Genomic DNA, 15,206 nt, shown 5'->3' with positions numbered 1-15,206 from the left:
GTTATATTAAAAAAAATAAAAAAATACAATTTTGTCCAAAAATATTAAGCCTACATTTTCCTATTTTTTCTTCTATATTTTTTTGAATTATCTAGAATCTTATCTCTTCTTTTATCTATGTTTTTCATTTGCCATGAATTATTTTTATTTCAAAATCTTTTAAATTTGTATATAACAAGTTATACATAACTGATAACCGATAGGAAATATATAGAGAAGAGAGTTCCAGATAAATAAAAAAAAATACTTAATATTATAAATACTTAATACTTTTGAGCAAGGCTTATAGTTTTCTATAAAATAATATTTCTAATTTATACAAATTTGTAAAATATATCGAACTCTTGCTTTGATAATTAATAAATTAATAAATAATAAGTACTAATAAATAATGAAAATACAATTTGATTTTTATATATTTTTATTTACCATAAATATAACTTTATAAATATTATTCTTTATTTATCAAAATAAAATGAAAGTTTGTATTTTACACATCTATTCTCAATCTCTTCATCAATTGCAAATCTTCAGCGAATAAATATATGTTAAAATGACACCAAAATTTGATCAAAAATATAAAAAAAAATGATCAAAAATGACCAATATAACAACATTAAAATAATATAAGAAAGACGGACAAATGTCACGGACCGATGTCAATATTTAAGTTATTAGAAAGACGTTATTTTTTAACTTTTTCAACTTTTTAATGACATTTTAATAACATTTTGAATGTTTTAATAACATAAAATAACGCACACCCTTCCTTCTTGGAGATACAATTATTACTGGCCATCTTGTATATGTAGAAAATTATAAGAAGTTAAAATGAATTTGTAACAAATGTTTGTTTTTACATTTTTAATTAACAATTACACAGAAAAATTAATTTATAAAAAAATAATTTAAAAATTATGTTTTTGTAAAATATCATTAGACATCACGAAGAAAAACACTATTTTAAATTTTATTTGATTATGTAACATCACTAGATAATTAGTGACATCATTTTAACAAAGATATGGTACTTGAAAATGTTATTGAAAAATATTTCTATTTTAATTTATTTTGTAAGAATTTTGTAAGTATTTTATAAAAACTTTTATTATATATTTTTTCGCTTTGTGTTGAATTAATAGGAGCTTTAAATATCAAAAATAATTAAACATTTTTTAATTGTTTTCAATTTTAATTTAAGAATTTTTTAAATGTCTAATATTAGCCCTACTACTAAGTTCGCTTATAAATTTTTGTTGAGAAAATTTTTAACAAATGTTTTATAAAATCTTTTGCAAATTTAATTATCTGAACCAAATATAAAAATTATTCAAATTAATAATATTAATAATAACTGATATAATACTTAAAAGTTTCTGATTTTTGCAAAATTTATAATAGAATTTTTAAGTTATTAAATATAAATATTAAATATAAATTTAATATTAAAATTAATAAGTGTAGAATAAGATAGAAATAATGTTTGGTAGATTGTCAATAATATATAATAAGTTGACTTGCAATTTTTTGGCGATAAAATAGAGATAAATCTTTATTAACTTATAAATAAGAACTTAATTAATCTTTATCTACCTTTTCAAAATAAATTCTTTTTTGGATATTAGTTCTAATAATGCATTTAATTCCGAATAGAGTAAAAGTTTATCAACATATAATATGGAGAATTACATTAAAAATTTTTTATAATTTCAATTTCAAATTTCTGAAAATTTTGATATAAATATTGATATAAATAAAAAATGATTACTTTTCCTTTAGATTTTCTTTTTAATTACATAATAAGACTGGATGTAGAGATACAAAGAAAAAAACGAATTCATATTCAATGATTTAAATAAATAAATACATATTGTGAAAAGATATAGATCTGCACATCGTGCGTAATATTCGCGCATGTAGATCTATTAATTTAGCGCTATATTAACTTATATGAATAAACGGGTCAAATATTGAAGCTGAATATACAATTATATACGATAAGAGAGGTTAATATCGACAATGATAAAATGGCGCAATGATAGATTTACTGTTAGGAAAACAATATTATTAAATTCAATTATTCAATAAAGAAAAAAAATTTTTTGATAATAATTTTGATTCAATTTATCTATTTCCAAATCAAAGCTATGCAATAATAACTCATTGTGTCGATATTATTGTATTTCAGAGCGGACACACGAATCACTTCTACAAATTCAGAAAATTCCTAAATTTTTTAATTTTACAAATAAGAATTTTTTACTTTCTAAGAAAATATTTACATTAATAATGTTCCTAATATTAAAATATATTAATTTTTCAGAAATCTATTATTAAATTTTTTCTAAATTTAAATAATTTTTTTCAGATCTTAATACAAATAGAATTAAATCAGAGATTTAATTTTATTGATTTTTAAAAATATTTTATTAAATCACAGAAATTTTTTGCTTTTCCTGGGATATTTTAATAATTGAAAATATGAAAAAAATTAATTTTTCTACAATATTTTTCAATCCATGTCAGGATATTTTTTGGATTCATATAAAATATTAAATTAAAATTACTAAAAAATTTTAGATTTTCTATCGTATAGCCACTCTGTCTCTGAAAATATAAATATAAAGATAATAATTATAACTATTTTTTTTTAATGACGTCGTTTGGATACTTATATATCATAACAATTTTTTTAGCGCGGCATGAAAGGCATAAAGTAAAAAATAAATGATTCAGACTAGCAGAGGCACATATTGAGTCGGAGAGCATCGTATTATATGACAGAACAGGTACGATAATTGGGTTGGTTAAACGCTAAGATAACGATCATATTGATCGTCGAGACCCTTAACATATCGAAGACTAGCCACACTGCTTCCATCAGCGTATCAAAAAGTGAATGTACTTGGTACATTTAGAGTTTATAACTCAGAATTTAGTATTTCAAACAGAGCATCCCGAACAAAACAAAAGTCCAGAAAGGAGTGTCTACATAATTCAGAAGATGCTCTAATTACCAATTGATTTTTAAATTAATAAGTTCTTTAGAAACTAATTTAAAATTGATTGAAAGTTAGAGCGTCTTTTGAGCTATTTAGACAGTTATATATTTAATAAGACAGTTATTGTTTAATAAAGCTAAAATATTAAAACATCTTTTAAACATTATGATATTATATAATATTTATGACTTGTTTTGTTCTTAACAGATGTAGAAATTAGAGTGTTTTTATGATGCTATTTGGACTTGTATTTGTTCGGGCTTTGGCGGTTGACAGACCGACTGAAATATTGACTTCTGTTCTTCAATCAGGCAGTACACGGCATGTCCCCATGAGATAAGGAGAAAGAATCATAATTGATCTCTCTTGAGATAAGCCTGCCGCAAACAATTCTTTTCTAGAAACTGATTACTAATTAAATTATTTTGTGTTCAAATAATTACATTAAGAATGAATCTCTGAGAAGCACTCACACAAAGTTGCCTCAGGGACGCAGTAGCGAGTGCCAACGTTGTATTTGTGTTGGTTGTCTTGCGGTTCGCATATCATTCCAATGTTGTAATTCTTCGGAGCCAGAGCTATTTAGACCCAAAGAAAGCCAACCAATCATTTCTCGTCCTTTTCTGCCCATTCCACTTCGTCGTCGGTTGTACACAGATAAAAAAAGTGTTACATCTCCCAATTGAAACAATGCGACCTATGTTCAAAAATAAAATGTTATATATCACGCTTCATATAATTACATTTTAAACTTGAATTATTGTTAAGTTAGAACTTTAAAAAATTTTCGCTAATAACAATTAGTAATAATTAATCGCGCTTTGAAATTAGATAAAGACTAAAAGTGAAAGTCACTCAACCAATCACTCCACGCTAAAATTTTCAGTCATCTAAATAAAATTTCATGACAATAATTGCTATCAAGGAATCAAACAAACAAATAAATATTTCATTTTTACTATTATACATTTAACTATAGTTCATAGTTGTAGTTTTGTTTGTTGCGACCGGATACCATTTATATATATATATATATATATATATATATATATATATATATATATATATATATATATGTATGTATATAAGGGAATATATATAATTATATTAAAATTATATGTAATAATATATACTTATATATATATAATGTTCAGCCATAGCAAAAACTTATATCATAGCAAAAAGATTAATTTAGCTGCAAAAAGTATGTGTGTTTCATTGGTTAAGAAAATACATAATTGTTTAAAAAAAAAAATTGGAATTATACTCGGAGAAAAAAATCGTACTAGTAACTAGAAAGTGGCACACAAATAGTGTCTCAATTATGTATAATAAAACTGTAATAAGAACAATCAACAAGTTATATGAATCGAGAAAAGTAGTAATATTAATCATTTAAGTAATATTAATTATTTAATCATTTGTAGTAAATCATTAAATAAACTAATATATATATATATATATATATATATATATATATATATATCTTTGCTATCAGTATGTATTTTTTAAACTTATCTCAATGATACTATGCATTACGTTTCACAAAAATATTTGTCTAAACTAAAAAAATATAATGTTATGTTTTATTTGTATGAAGTTTATATAACTATGTAATTAAGTCGCTATTTTATTATCAATTAATAATTCATATACATTATTATCGTGACTATATTTTTATCGTATTCAATATTACTTTGGTATTTACTACTTTGAAAAACTAACAAATACTTAAATTTCATAATTGTTATATAATTGGCAGACCTATTTATTTTCTATTAGGCTATATTAATAGATAAAATTAGAGTCAATAACTAAAACTACATATTTAAAATAAAAATAAAAGAGTCAAGTCAATAAATAAAAAATGTTTCCATAATTAATTTTTTCGGTAATGAGAAACAAATTAAATCAAAGAATAAAACAAAATCAAATAATAAATTAATTTTACATATAAATAAATATTAATAATAAATCATATTTGTGTATGAAAATTGTGAGTATAATTGATATATAGGTTTGAAATCAAAACAGCATTATAACTAAGAAATTTGATCAATAATATTATAATTATTTATTTATCATATATAGAAATCAAAAGTTTCCTTTTTAAATTTTTGCATAAAAGCCTCTTATAGCTATAAAAATACGTCCAATATACAATCTATTTTTTAATGTATTTTTAATGTATTTTTTCATTTTAAAGCAGACATATTTTTCGCATAATCTTAATTTTATGTCTTAATGATTGCAACTATCATTCCACATAAAGTGAACAATTTTTATTTAAACATTTGAGCTAAAAAGTTAAAAAATGAGAAAGTAAGAAATTTTATAAAAGTTACCTGAAATATGAACATTTCTTTGTAGAGAGGATTTGGTTGGGCACGTTTTAAACCGGTCTTTGATCGGCCCATTTCATGATTGTTACTATTAATAAGAGCCAATTTAACATAAGTGTCGGGAGGTTTTGTATCGTTTCCACCTCCACCACGAAAATGAGAACCCTTGATTATTTCAACTGATAAGCGACCTGTTGTGCCATTATATGCTAAACCAATTAGGATTTCAGCGATACTGCCTCCTTTCATGCTGCTGCTATATGGTGGTATAGTCGGAGAAGCATATGATTGGACTGATTGCTGAGATCCTGTAGAATCGCTACGAGTGAGACTACTAGTTGTTCCCCAATCCTGTGCCTATAAGGTATATATATATATAAAATTTTTATGTGATACGAATATATTATCATTCTTATATTAATATTGTGTGTGTGTGTGCACGCGCGCGCGCATACACACACACACACACACATATACACATGTATATTACTCTCTCTACATTATATAGAAAGTTCTGTAACTAATACAATAAGAAAAATAATATGTGTAAAAGTTGAGAATATAGAATAAGAGGTGAAAAAATAATGATATATTCACATTTTTTTAAACTGAATTGATGGATTGAATGTATAGAAGTAATTGTGCTTGTGTGATTTGCACATGTATATAAAAAAAAATTATATATATATATAAATATATATATAAATATATATATATATATATATATATATATATATATATAAAATGCATATATGTATAAATTTAAACTTAACTAATTACTACCTCTGATTAATATTCAATTGTACATATATGTAATATACGTATAGTGATAATAAATAACACATTTTATGTATTCACTAATATTAAAGAAAAATTGTTGTTGTCTATTTAAGCACATTGATTCATGATCAATATTTTTTCTATACATATTATATATTATGCATTCTTGTATGCATGCATATATATTGAGACAGTAACCAATCCTTTCTCTAATATTTACAAATAAATAAAATACTAATAATATATTAATAATCGCGTAATTCATAAATAGGTAATTAAGTTTGTAATTAATAAACTAAAAAAAATCACAGAAAGTTTTATTACTTAGATTTTTGACAATTTGTTTGCTGCAGTATATTTTTTTGCAAAATCAAAAAATTTAAGATATAATATAAGATATAAGATATTCTATATACAAAATGTTTAAAAAATATACTATAAACAAATATACTATAAACAAAAGTAAATCTTTTACATTATTTAATCATTTCTGATTTAGTGTTAATCTTTTAACATATGTTTACTAAACAATTTTTATTAATTTAATAAATTTTGTATTTATTTTATAAGTCTCTATTTACTTTATAAGTCCCGTAAATTTTTTAAATATTCTGTATATTTATTTAAACATTTTTATTTAAAATTTAACTTTTATTTAAATCTTTTTTAACTAATCCTTTTATTTTATATATACATATATTCATATATGTATATGTATATATATATATATATATATTATATATATATATATAATAGTATATATATATATATATATATATATATATATATATATATATAAAATGACTAAAAATAAAAAATCCATTTATTGCATATTAAGCAAAAAGCATTTCAATTACTCTCGTATAGATTATATCTAACTGATCATCAAAAGATTCACTAATATTTTTGTTTATAATTATTGATTAATTAAATTTTAAAATAATTTACCGAAGAAGAAAGTGGTGGTTGAAGAGTTAACCAAAGAGTTGTTTCTAGTTGAAGATTAATTTGATCAAAGGATACTCTAGTTTCACCCAACAATCGTTCCCGACGCATCATTCTGCCACCCCATAAATACACTCTGAGTCGTACTCCCATTGCATTTACATCCTCTGGATTTACACGAGGAAGTAAAAAACTCTCCATATATTGTGGAGATGTGCCTTGTCGAACTCGAGTTTTACGTCTTTGCTTTTTTGATGGTAGCAAAACTAATCGTACTTGACTACTACCAATGCCAGGAGGATAATTCCGTCCTTGTAATACGTGAACCTAGAGAAATAATATTTTATTTGCCAATTTATTAATCGTATTAATCGTATAACTAAATAATTTAAAACAAATTTAAAAATTAAAAAGTTAAAATCAAATATAAAAATTTGTTAGATACGATATAGTATAAGGAAAATAACGTTTTAAACAAATAATTTGTATTAATATATATACAAATATTTCACGAGATATTTTATATTTTATGTTAAATAAATAAAAAAGTATAAAATAATTTAAATTAAGAATTATAAACTTATAAATTTATTAAAAAATAAAAACAACATCAATTAATGCATCAAAGAATATGTTCTTTTCTAAAAAATAGCATTTACTTTTATAACACTTTAATCTTTCTATCTATAAATAATTTTTTTCATAAAAATATTTTCAGAATTATATAATTTTTGTAAATAATGTCTCCCCTTATTATTATATTTTATGAATATTATATTTTCTCATAACATTTTAAATAAAAATAATACTTAATATTAATTTTAAAAATTAATTTAAAATAATAAGTTATGCATAAATCAAATATTTTAAAATTGTTCTTTATACAAATAATTTTACATATCATAATAATAAATCTTAAAACCCTGATAAATTTCAAAGCAAATTACAGAATAAAATTTTTTAAAAATTTAAATAAAATTTTTTATTTAAAATTCCTGGACACCATCTAGATTGATAACATTATAATTGAAAAAGTATAACAAATAATAGAACAAAAAATAAAACAATTTCGAAATCTGTAAGAATAAATCAAAGAATAAAATGAATCTATAAGAGTCAAAAGTGTAAGTATGTAAAAGTACACACATACATATATACAAACGAGCATGCACGCAGGATATCTCTATAGCCAAACTTGAAGAAACAAATTTTGAGCAGAATGTACTATCAATTTCTGATGGCAGAAAGGCCTATATTAAGGCTTCTGACTAGTCATCGCGATCATATTGGAATCGTGACATCATAAGCGAGAAATGATATAGGGAAATTTATTGCACATAATTTGCAAATAAAAAAATATTTAATTAGAATGACACTTGAGATGTCTTTACGACACATTGAATTTAAAACACTTGTGAAAATGGACGATGGCTATTATCCTTTTCCCTGATAGTCAAGTAACTGTAAAAGGCACATAAAATAAAACTAATTCAGACAGGAAAACACGATTTGACAACTGTTGAAAGACGTGAAAAATATGTTTTTACATACAAAAATTCAAAGATAACTTTAGCTGCCATTTTTACGAATTTGTAAGTATGAGACAAGTCATATTTGCATAATTAAGTACATAATAACGAAATTAGGTGCAATAAAAAAATGTCAGCATGTCATTTATAAAGATGAATAAGAACAAGGATAAGATGAATAAGGATGAATAATCTTTTAATTTTTATCGCGACTCTGTGTTGCTACTGTCAACGCGGAGTTCTTAGCTGAGTAGTCAAAAGTCTTAACTATATAACTATATAATTTTCTTTTTATCCACTTGATCATTTGATAAGCAGATCTTTATTCGTACTAAAAAGAATCTAATATAAGATCAAAATATATAGGCTATTGTGTTTTATTTGAAATATATAGTTTATATTTTTTACACACTTACATTCTGTATTGACTCCTATAAGTATTAATTTTATTCTTTGAGAAAATATAAGGAAAATTCTTGCAAAATACATTAAAATAAAAATATCTTTCAATAAAATAGTATTTGTAATCGATCGGAACTAAATCGAAAACTTCCATTTTGTTTTCCATAATCAATAAATCGAGAACTAAACTGTGTTTTGGTTCTTGATTAATCATAATACGTTTCTAGGCATATATTTATAAAATTTGTAAAATATTTGTAAAATTCTAGATTTATAATTATTTATTGATTATCGAAACAAAAAAAGAGTTTTGTTCTATCAGTTGCAAATGTTGCTTTTTAGAAAAATATTCTTATTTTAATATATTTTGCAAAAATTTTTATTATTTTCTAACTTCTAATGTTATCAATCTGCAATGAACCAATAGGTGCCTTAAGTAAGAAAATAAATATATGAAATGTATTAAGTACATAACTTTAGTATAGAATAATAATTTTATAATTATTGTCTACATTATATTTAATTATAAAATAATAACATTTTTATGATTATAATACATTAAGAAATATATTTTGTTTGATCTTTGATATGTTCGCATCAGAACAGAAAGACAATTAGAAATGTAAAAAAATCTAAAAAAAGATCATAATTTCAAATATTATAATTGACAATTAAATATGAAGTAATTATACAAACTGTCATCTCACGCATCGGGGCATCATACAGGAAAGCGACTTCCAAACTACCAACTTCTTCTGGAGGCACTGTAGCCATCGTTGTGATGACGTCATTGGTTGTCGAATCATTTCGCTCAACTTGTATCTCTTGCTCTCCATTGTCGAGTATAATGCTAGAAGTCCCAACTTCCACCACACACTAAACCAGACGAAATATAATATAATGCCAATCCAAATTACTTTCTTTATTTGATTGATAGAACTTTCTTTGAATTCTTTCAAAATTCTACGAAAATTTTAAAATAATTACCTGTTGTTGATCTGCTGGAGAATGTTCCTCAGTACAACTACTGGAAGTTGTTCCAGCATCTACAAATAATAATGATAGTGTTATACATAATGTTTTCTCTCTCTCTCTCTCTCTCTATATATATATATATATATATATATATATATATATATATATATGTAAAATACACCCCGCATCTCTGAATCAACGCGCGCGCATTAGTCAGATTCTGTCCGCCCGAGCAACACATAAAACGAAAACAATTGTACCTTCATCCACGAACAGTCGATTTATTTATCAGTAATATACTAAAAAACACCGCGGATTATTTATATTATTGTTATATCTTATCAAATAAAAGCTAGTATACAACAAATATCTCTCTCTGTACCTCTCGCTCTTTGAATTGACTGAATATTGGATAATTACCGAATATTCGTCATATTCTTATTATATGTGAAGAAATTATAATAGATAATTTTTTTAATTATTAATCTTATATATTAAATTTATAAAACCATTTTTTTATTAATTAAATCTTTTATTATAGGGCAAAATCACTAGTTGTGGATCACTTAGAATATTTAAATATTTTAATAACGTTTACATGTTATGCAATAAAAATGTTGCATAATATGATTAAGCAGATATGATTAAGCATGGACATATTTAATTTCAACTGCATGATATTGAAGCATGATATTAATTTTTTTTATAAAATCTAATGCTACTCTAATTTACTATCTCTTATAAAAGCTATAAAGCAATTCTTAAAGTATTAAACTCTATAATAAATATAAATATTTAAATATTTATAAATATTTAAAAATTCATATCTTAGTTTTCCTCTCACGTTTTAGTTAACGACATTAAAATAATCATAAATGATTGCAGCATTGTTACTAATAAACAAAAAACAATTGGTATTTGAAAAAAGTAAAACAAATACTAAAGAATCTTATGATATACGCCACTTGATGAAAAATACAATAATTATTTAAATATCATAAATGATCCGGAATTAGTGCCTAATCCACATCTAGTGCATTTATTATTATTTTTTATTTTAAATTAATATCCTGTATTTTCTACTTTTTGTTTATTTCAAATTAATAAATAATTTTATATTATTTTTATTGTCAAGATTTTAATTATATGAGCATTTTGTTATTAATGGACAATAATAAGACTAATGAAAATCAATGCTGTAAACAATGCGCAATTATATGTTTAATCTTAACTACATTTATTAATAAAAAATATCAAACATTTCAACCCGAATTTGAGTCATCTTTAGTCAAAATTTAAGTCATCTCTTTGTCATATAGAGAATATTTTTTCTATCAATATTATCATTACTAACCTACTATAGTTGTTGGTCCATCGTCTGCTTGAATAGTCAAAATATCTGGTGGAGGATGTGAACGCAAATTTAATCGTCGGAGGGCGTCTTCTTCTGAATCAGAACTTGTTTCAGGATCCGAATAGGAGAATGCCTTCCCTATAAAATAAAAATATATTAGTTATAATATATTAGTTAAAATATATTAGTTATGAATTCAGATACATAAAGAACTGAACAGTTAAATTCTAAAAGTTCAATAATTGAAAGTCTGATATAATATTTTAATTTAATTTTAATTTTAATTTTAAATCAATAGATTTTCTATTTTATTTGAAAAAATAAAAATTTATATAAAAATTTGTGTGGAAATCAGTTTAAATTAAGATCAAATACCTATATTTTTCGAGATTTGAGATGTGGAGCTGTTGGTGGACTCACAGAGTGGCACACAGACTCCGCCAAACAGTGTAGTAGATGAGGGCGGCGTGAAACACCACTTCCGGGATAAGTAAAGGAAAAGAGCTAATAAGAGTACTACGAAACCAGCAATGGCACCCAAAACTGCAGTCGCTTCCACAGGTACTAAAACATTCCAAGAAATCCCTATCACAGATTTAACAGAAAAAGAGAGAATTTGTAAGTAATCGCGTAAACTTTTTAAAAGCTAATTATTTTAGATATTTGATTGCTTTATCAAAGTATCTCTATTTTTATGTTTTAATTGTTATATCGTGTGTTCTTTCTTTTCTTTGTTAATTTTTTCTTTTTTAATTCTTATTTAAAAAATTTTTTTTTCACATTTTTTTACAATGCAAAAAAATTATGAGCAATATTTTGTAACACACATAATGCCAATAAAGTATAAGTAAGTATGTATTGCCACATATTGCTAATACATACTTACTATGAATGATATATTGGCACTATAAAATAAAAATAAAAATTTTTAAACGCATCACCATCAAGTTTATATACTTTGTTTTTTAACGTCATCGATTTTATCTTTTGTTTATCTCGCGACTATTTAATGAAAAATACTTAAAATTAATTTTTATAAAATACTTAAAATATTTAATCTTTAAAAAACTAAATTAAATCAAAAGAATTTTTCCATTCTTTTTCTGTTTTATGATAGATAAAATATAAATCAGAATATCTTTGAAAAATAACTTATTATCATTCATTATTCATTGATTTATTGACAAAATTAACTTATTAGTGTTAATTGTTATCTATTAAAAAAGTAACTTATTATTGTTTCTCAAGAAGTAATTAATCATTATAATTTCCCTTACTTTTTTTATTACAAAATTTTGAAGAGCTTTTCATAAGATTCTTGTATCTGCTTCATATAAATGTAGAAATGGAATAGTAGAATGAAATAGTTATACATGTATAAAATAATGATAAAAGTAATAATTATATTAACATTATTTAATACTTTACTATTTAAAAAACTTAACGTTAACTGTAACTGCATTACTTTTCCTGTTACCAATAAAAAAGTATAGTAACATTGTTACTAATTCAGTACTGAAAAAAGCAATTATAATGACGTTACAAATAATGTTACAAATTATATTCCAATTTTACTATAAATATTTACTAATATGTATAATGTACAATTAATTTATAAACTTCAATTCTATAAACATATATACAAAAATATGCGCACGAAGCAAAATATTTTTATTTTTATTTATATAAACAAACAATCAAGTTGTGCGTGTTTCATAAATTTTGTAGCTTTTTTTAACAAGAGTTTTTTAGGTAAAAGTTTTATCTAAAAGTCGAAGAAATCTATATAATAAATAATATATGTGATATAATGTTATTTTTATTTTATAACATTATGCTTTATTAAAATAATTTATATATTTATATTAAAAATTATTCAAATAATTATCAATATATATTCAAATAATATCTCTTTCTTTATATTTATATTATGGTTGTTATGCTTTATATTATGGTTGTAAATGCAGAATATTTTTTATATTGTCTTACACAATTCATCAAATAATATATATATAACATCAAAAACAAAATTTTGAAAATTAAGTATTAAGTATTAAGTAAAAAAGCACAAGAGCCAAGCTAGTTTACAGGCATAGTATAAAATACATTTGAAGAAAGTACAAATACATATGTTTTGACGTTCGGTTATGTCATCTTCAGTATATATAGAAGTCATAAATCAAAATTACAAATGATGTTGAGCATAAATAAGAAAACATATTATTTTGTAATAAGTATTTATTTGATATGACGATGCAATGACCAAACTTTCTTTATAATTCTATTTGACAAATAAAGTTGCAGGTAGTTTAAGGACTATTTGACATCCAAATAACCGCCATTGTCAAGATCAAGATGATATTATATGATGTCATTTTGATTGAAAAGCTTCAGTCAAAATGACATCTCATTGTAATAATCGCATGTTACTTGAGTATTTTGAGATATACACCAATTAGTATTATGCTGTTCTTTCTCAATTTTGATTTTGATTTGTGTGTGTGTGTGTGTGTGTGTGTGTGTGTGTGTGCACGCGCGCGCGCGTGTGTGTGTGTGTGGCATACTAAGTATATATATGAAACGCTTTTACTTATTGTGCAATAATATCAAAATAATATAAAATGTAAATAATAACAAAAGTTATAAAATTTATTTGATCAAATCAATAGATATGATAATGCTCTTAATGATTATAACAATTAAAAAATATTCCGTTTAACAAAAAATAAATTTAAAAAAAGCATGAAAAAGTAGACAAGAAAAAATAGTTTAAATAATATAAGTTCAAAAAATTAATTAAATCTTTTTTGTACAAGCATTTGTATAAAAAAAAAATTAATTATAAAATTTGAACAATTATAAATATATTTTCACTTTCATGAACTTGGAATTTTAGTCAGTATAAATATTGAATATCATACTTGTCATATCGAACGCGTTAATGCGATGGCGACATATTACGTCGTATAATGACCTGGAATAATTTATTATCGCTCCAGTTATGACAAACTATCTGTGATATGGAGTTACGCAGTATTGTATATTTTCTAAATGCAACGAATAAAAAACAAATTTATTATGATCCAAAATTATCAAATTTTAATCATTTAATTGTTAAATTGTAATGATCTTAATAAACGTATTTTAATATTACATCTTTTTTCACGCCAAAATTTTTATTATAATTTATTATCTCCTACTGTACTATATTTCTTATTTTCTTATATTCTTAAAGATCGCTCATAAAATTTGCGGAATCTGTTCGCACAATGTAGAGATCATGAAAACTTCCTCATTGGAAATTTAATGGAAACAAAAATAGAAAGCGAAGAACTCGTAGGTTGGAATGACTGGTTTCTCAATTTTTAAATTAAATAATTAATTTTTTTATTGTTATTAACGGATTACGACATTGTCCTATTCATGGTAACTTTTCAAACGCATAAAATAATTCGATAATAGTACGGAATTCGTCACTAAGAAATTCCGATTAGATAGTGGACTTACCCGCTAAGAAGTGGTCTGATCCAGCCAGAATCATACTCGTCTACAATGTCACATTAAAAAGCTTCTTTACTGGCTTGGTGATGTGGCCAAGATTGTCTTTCATGAAATAACGAATACATTATCTGCCTTGACAATCGCGTCAGGCATTTTGTTATAAAATTAAGAGAAGCGTGGCTAGCTAGTTCTGGGCTAACCACACAATAATAATGTGGGCGGGGGTGTACACACGGCACTCTGTTGCTTAGATCGACGCGATGTGCGCCTGCTACACCGAGACCCGTTATTCGCGCTTGCGCGAACATGAGTCTCATTAGGCGCAAGCTATCGCAAAAACATAATAAGACAAATCAAGAGCACTCTCTGACTTGAT

The 15,206-nt window shown here is 23.9% G+C and overlaps 1 protein-coding gene across 3 annotated transcripts; it reads right to left on the bottom strand.

Annotated features, from left to right (window-relative positions):
• Positions 1-2,634: 2,634 nt before the first annotated feature.
• On the bottom strand, positions 2,635-15,111 carry Syt14 (Synaptotagmin 14). Of its 3 annotated transcripts, none has more exons than XM_089073489.1 (9): positions 14,837-15,111; positions 11,705-11,893; positions 11,330-11,467; positions 9,988-10,046; positions 9,697-9,876; positions 7,073-7,396; positions 5,348-5,701; positions 3,446-3,699; positions 2,635-3,379 (listed from the first exon to the last, which is right to left on the bottom strand). In XM_089073489.1, exons 1-8 carry the CDS (start codon positions 14,868-14,870, stop codon positions 3,487-3,489), a joined length of 1,491 nt encoding a protein of 496 aa, XP_088929615.1. In that variant the 5' UTR covers positions 14,871-15,111; the 3' UTR covers positions 2,635-3,379; positions 3,446-3,486. The 3 variants fall into 3 exon arrangements, with proteins under 3 accessions (XP_088929615.1, XP_011634492.2, XP_011634493.2); XM_011636190.3 differs by having other exon boundaries at positions 2,635-3,406; positions 3,476-3,699; XM_011636191.3 differs by having other exon boundaries at positions 3,476-3,699.
• Positions 15,112-15,206: the final 95 nt, after the last annotated feature.

This window comes from Pogonomyrmex barbatus, unplaced genomic scaffold, assembly GCF_055798465.1.
Source record: "Pogonomyrmex barbatus isolate J1 unplaced genomic scaffold, ASM5579846v1 scaffold15, whole genome shotgun sequence".
NCBI lineage: Eukaryota > Metazoa > Arthropoda > Insecta > Hymenoptera > Formicidae > Pogonomyrmex > Pogonomyrmex barbatus.
The sequence above is the reverse complement of the archived record's forward strand: the minus strand, read 5'-3'. Positions and strand labels throughout refer to the sequence as shown.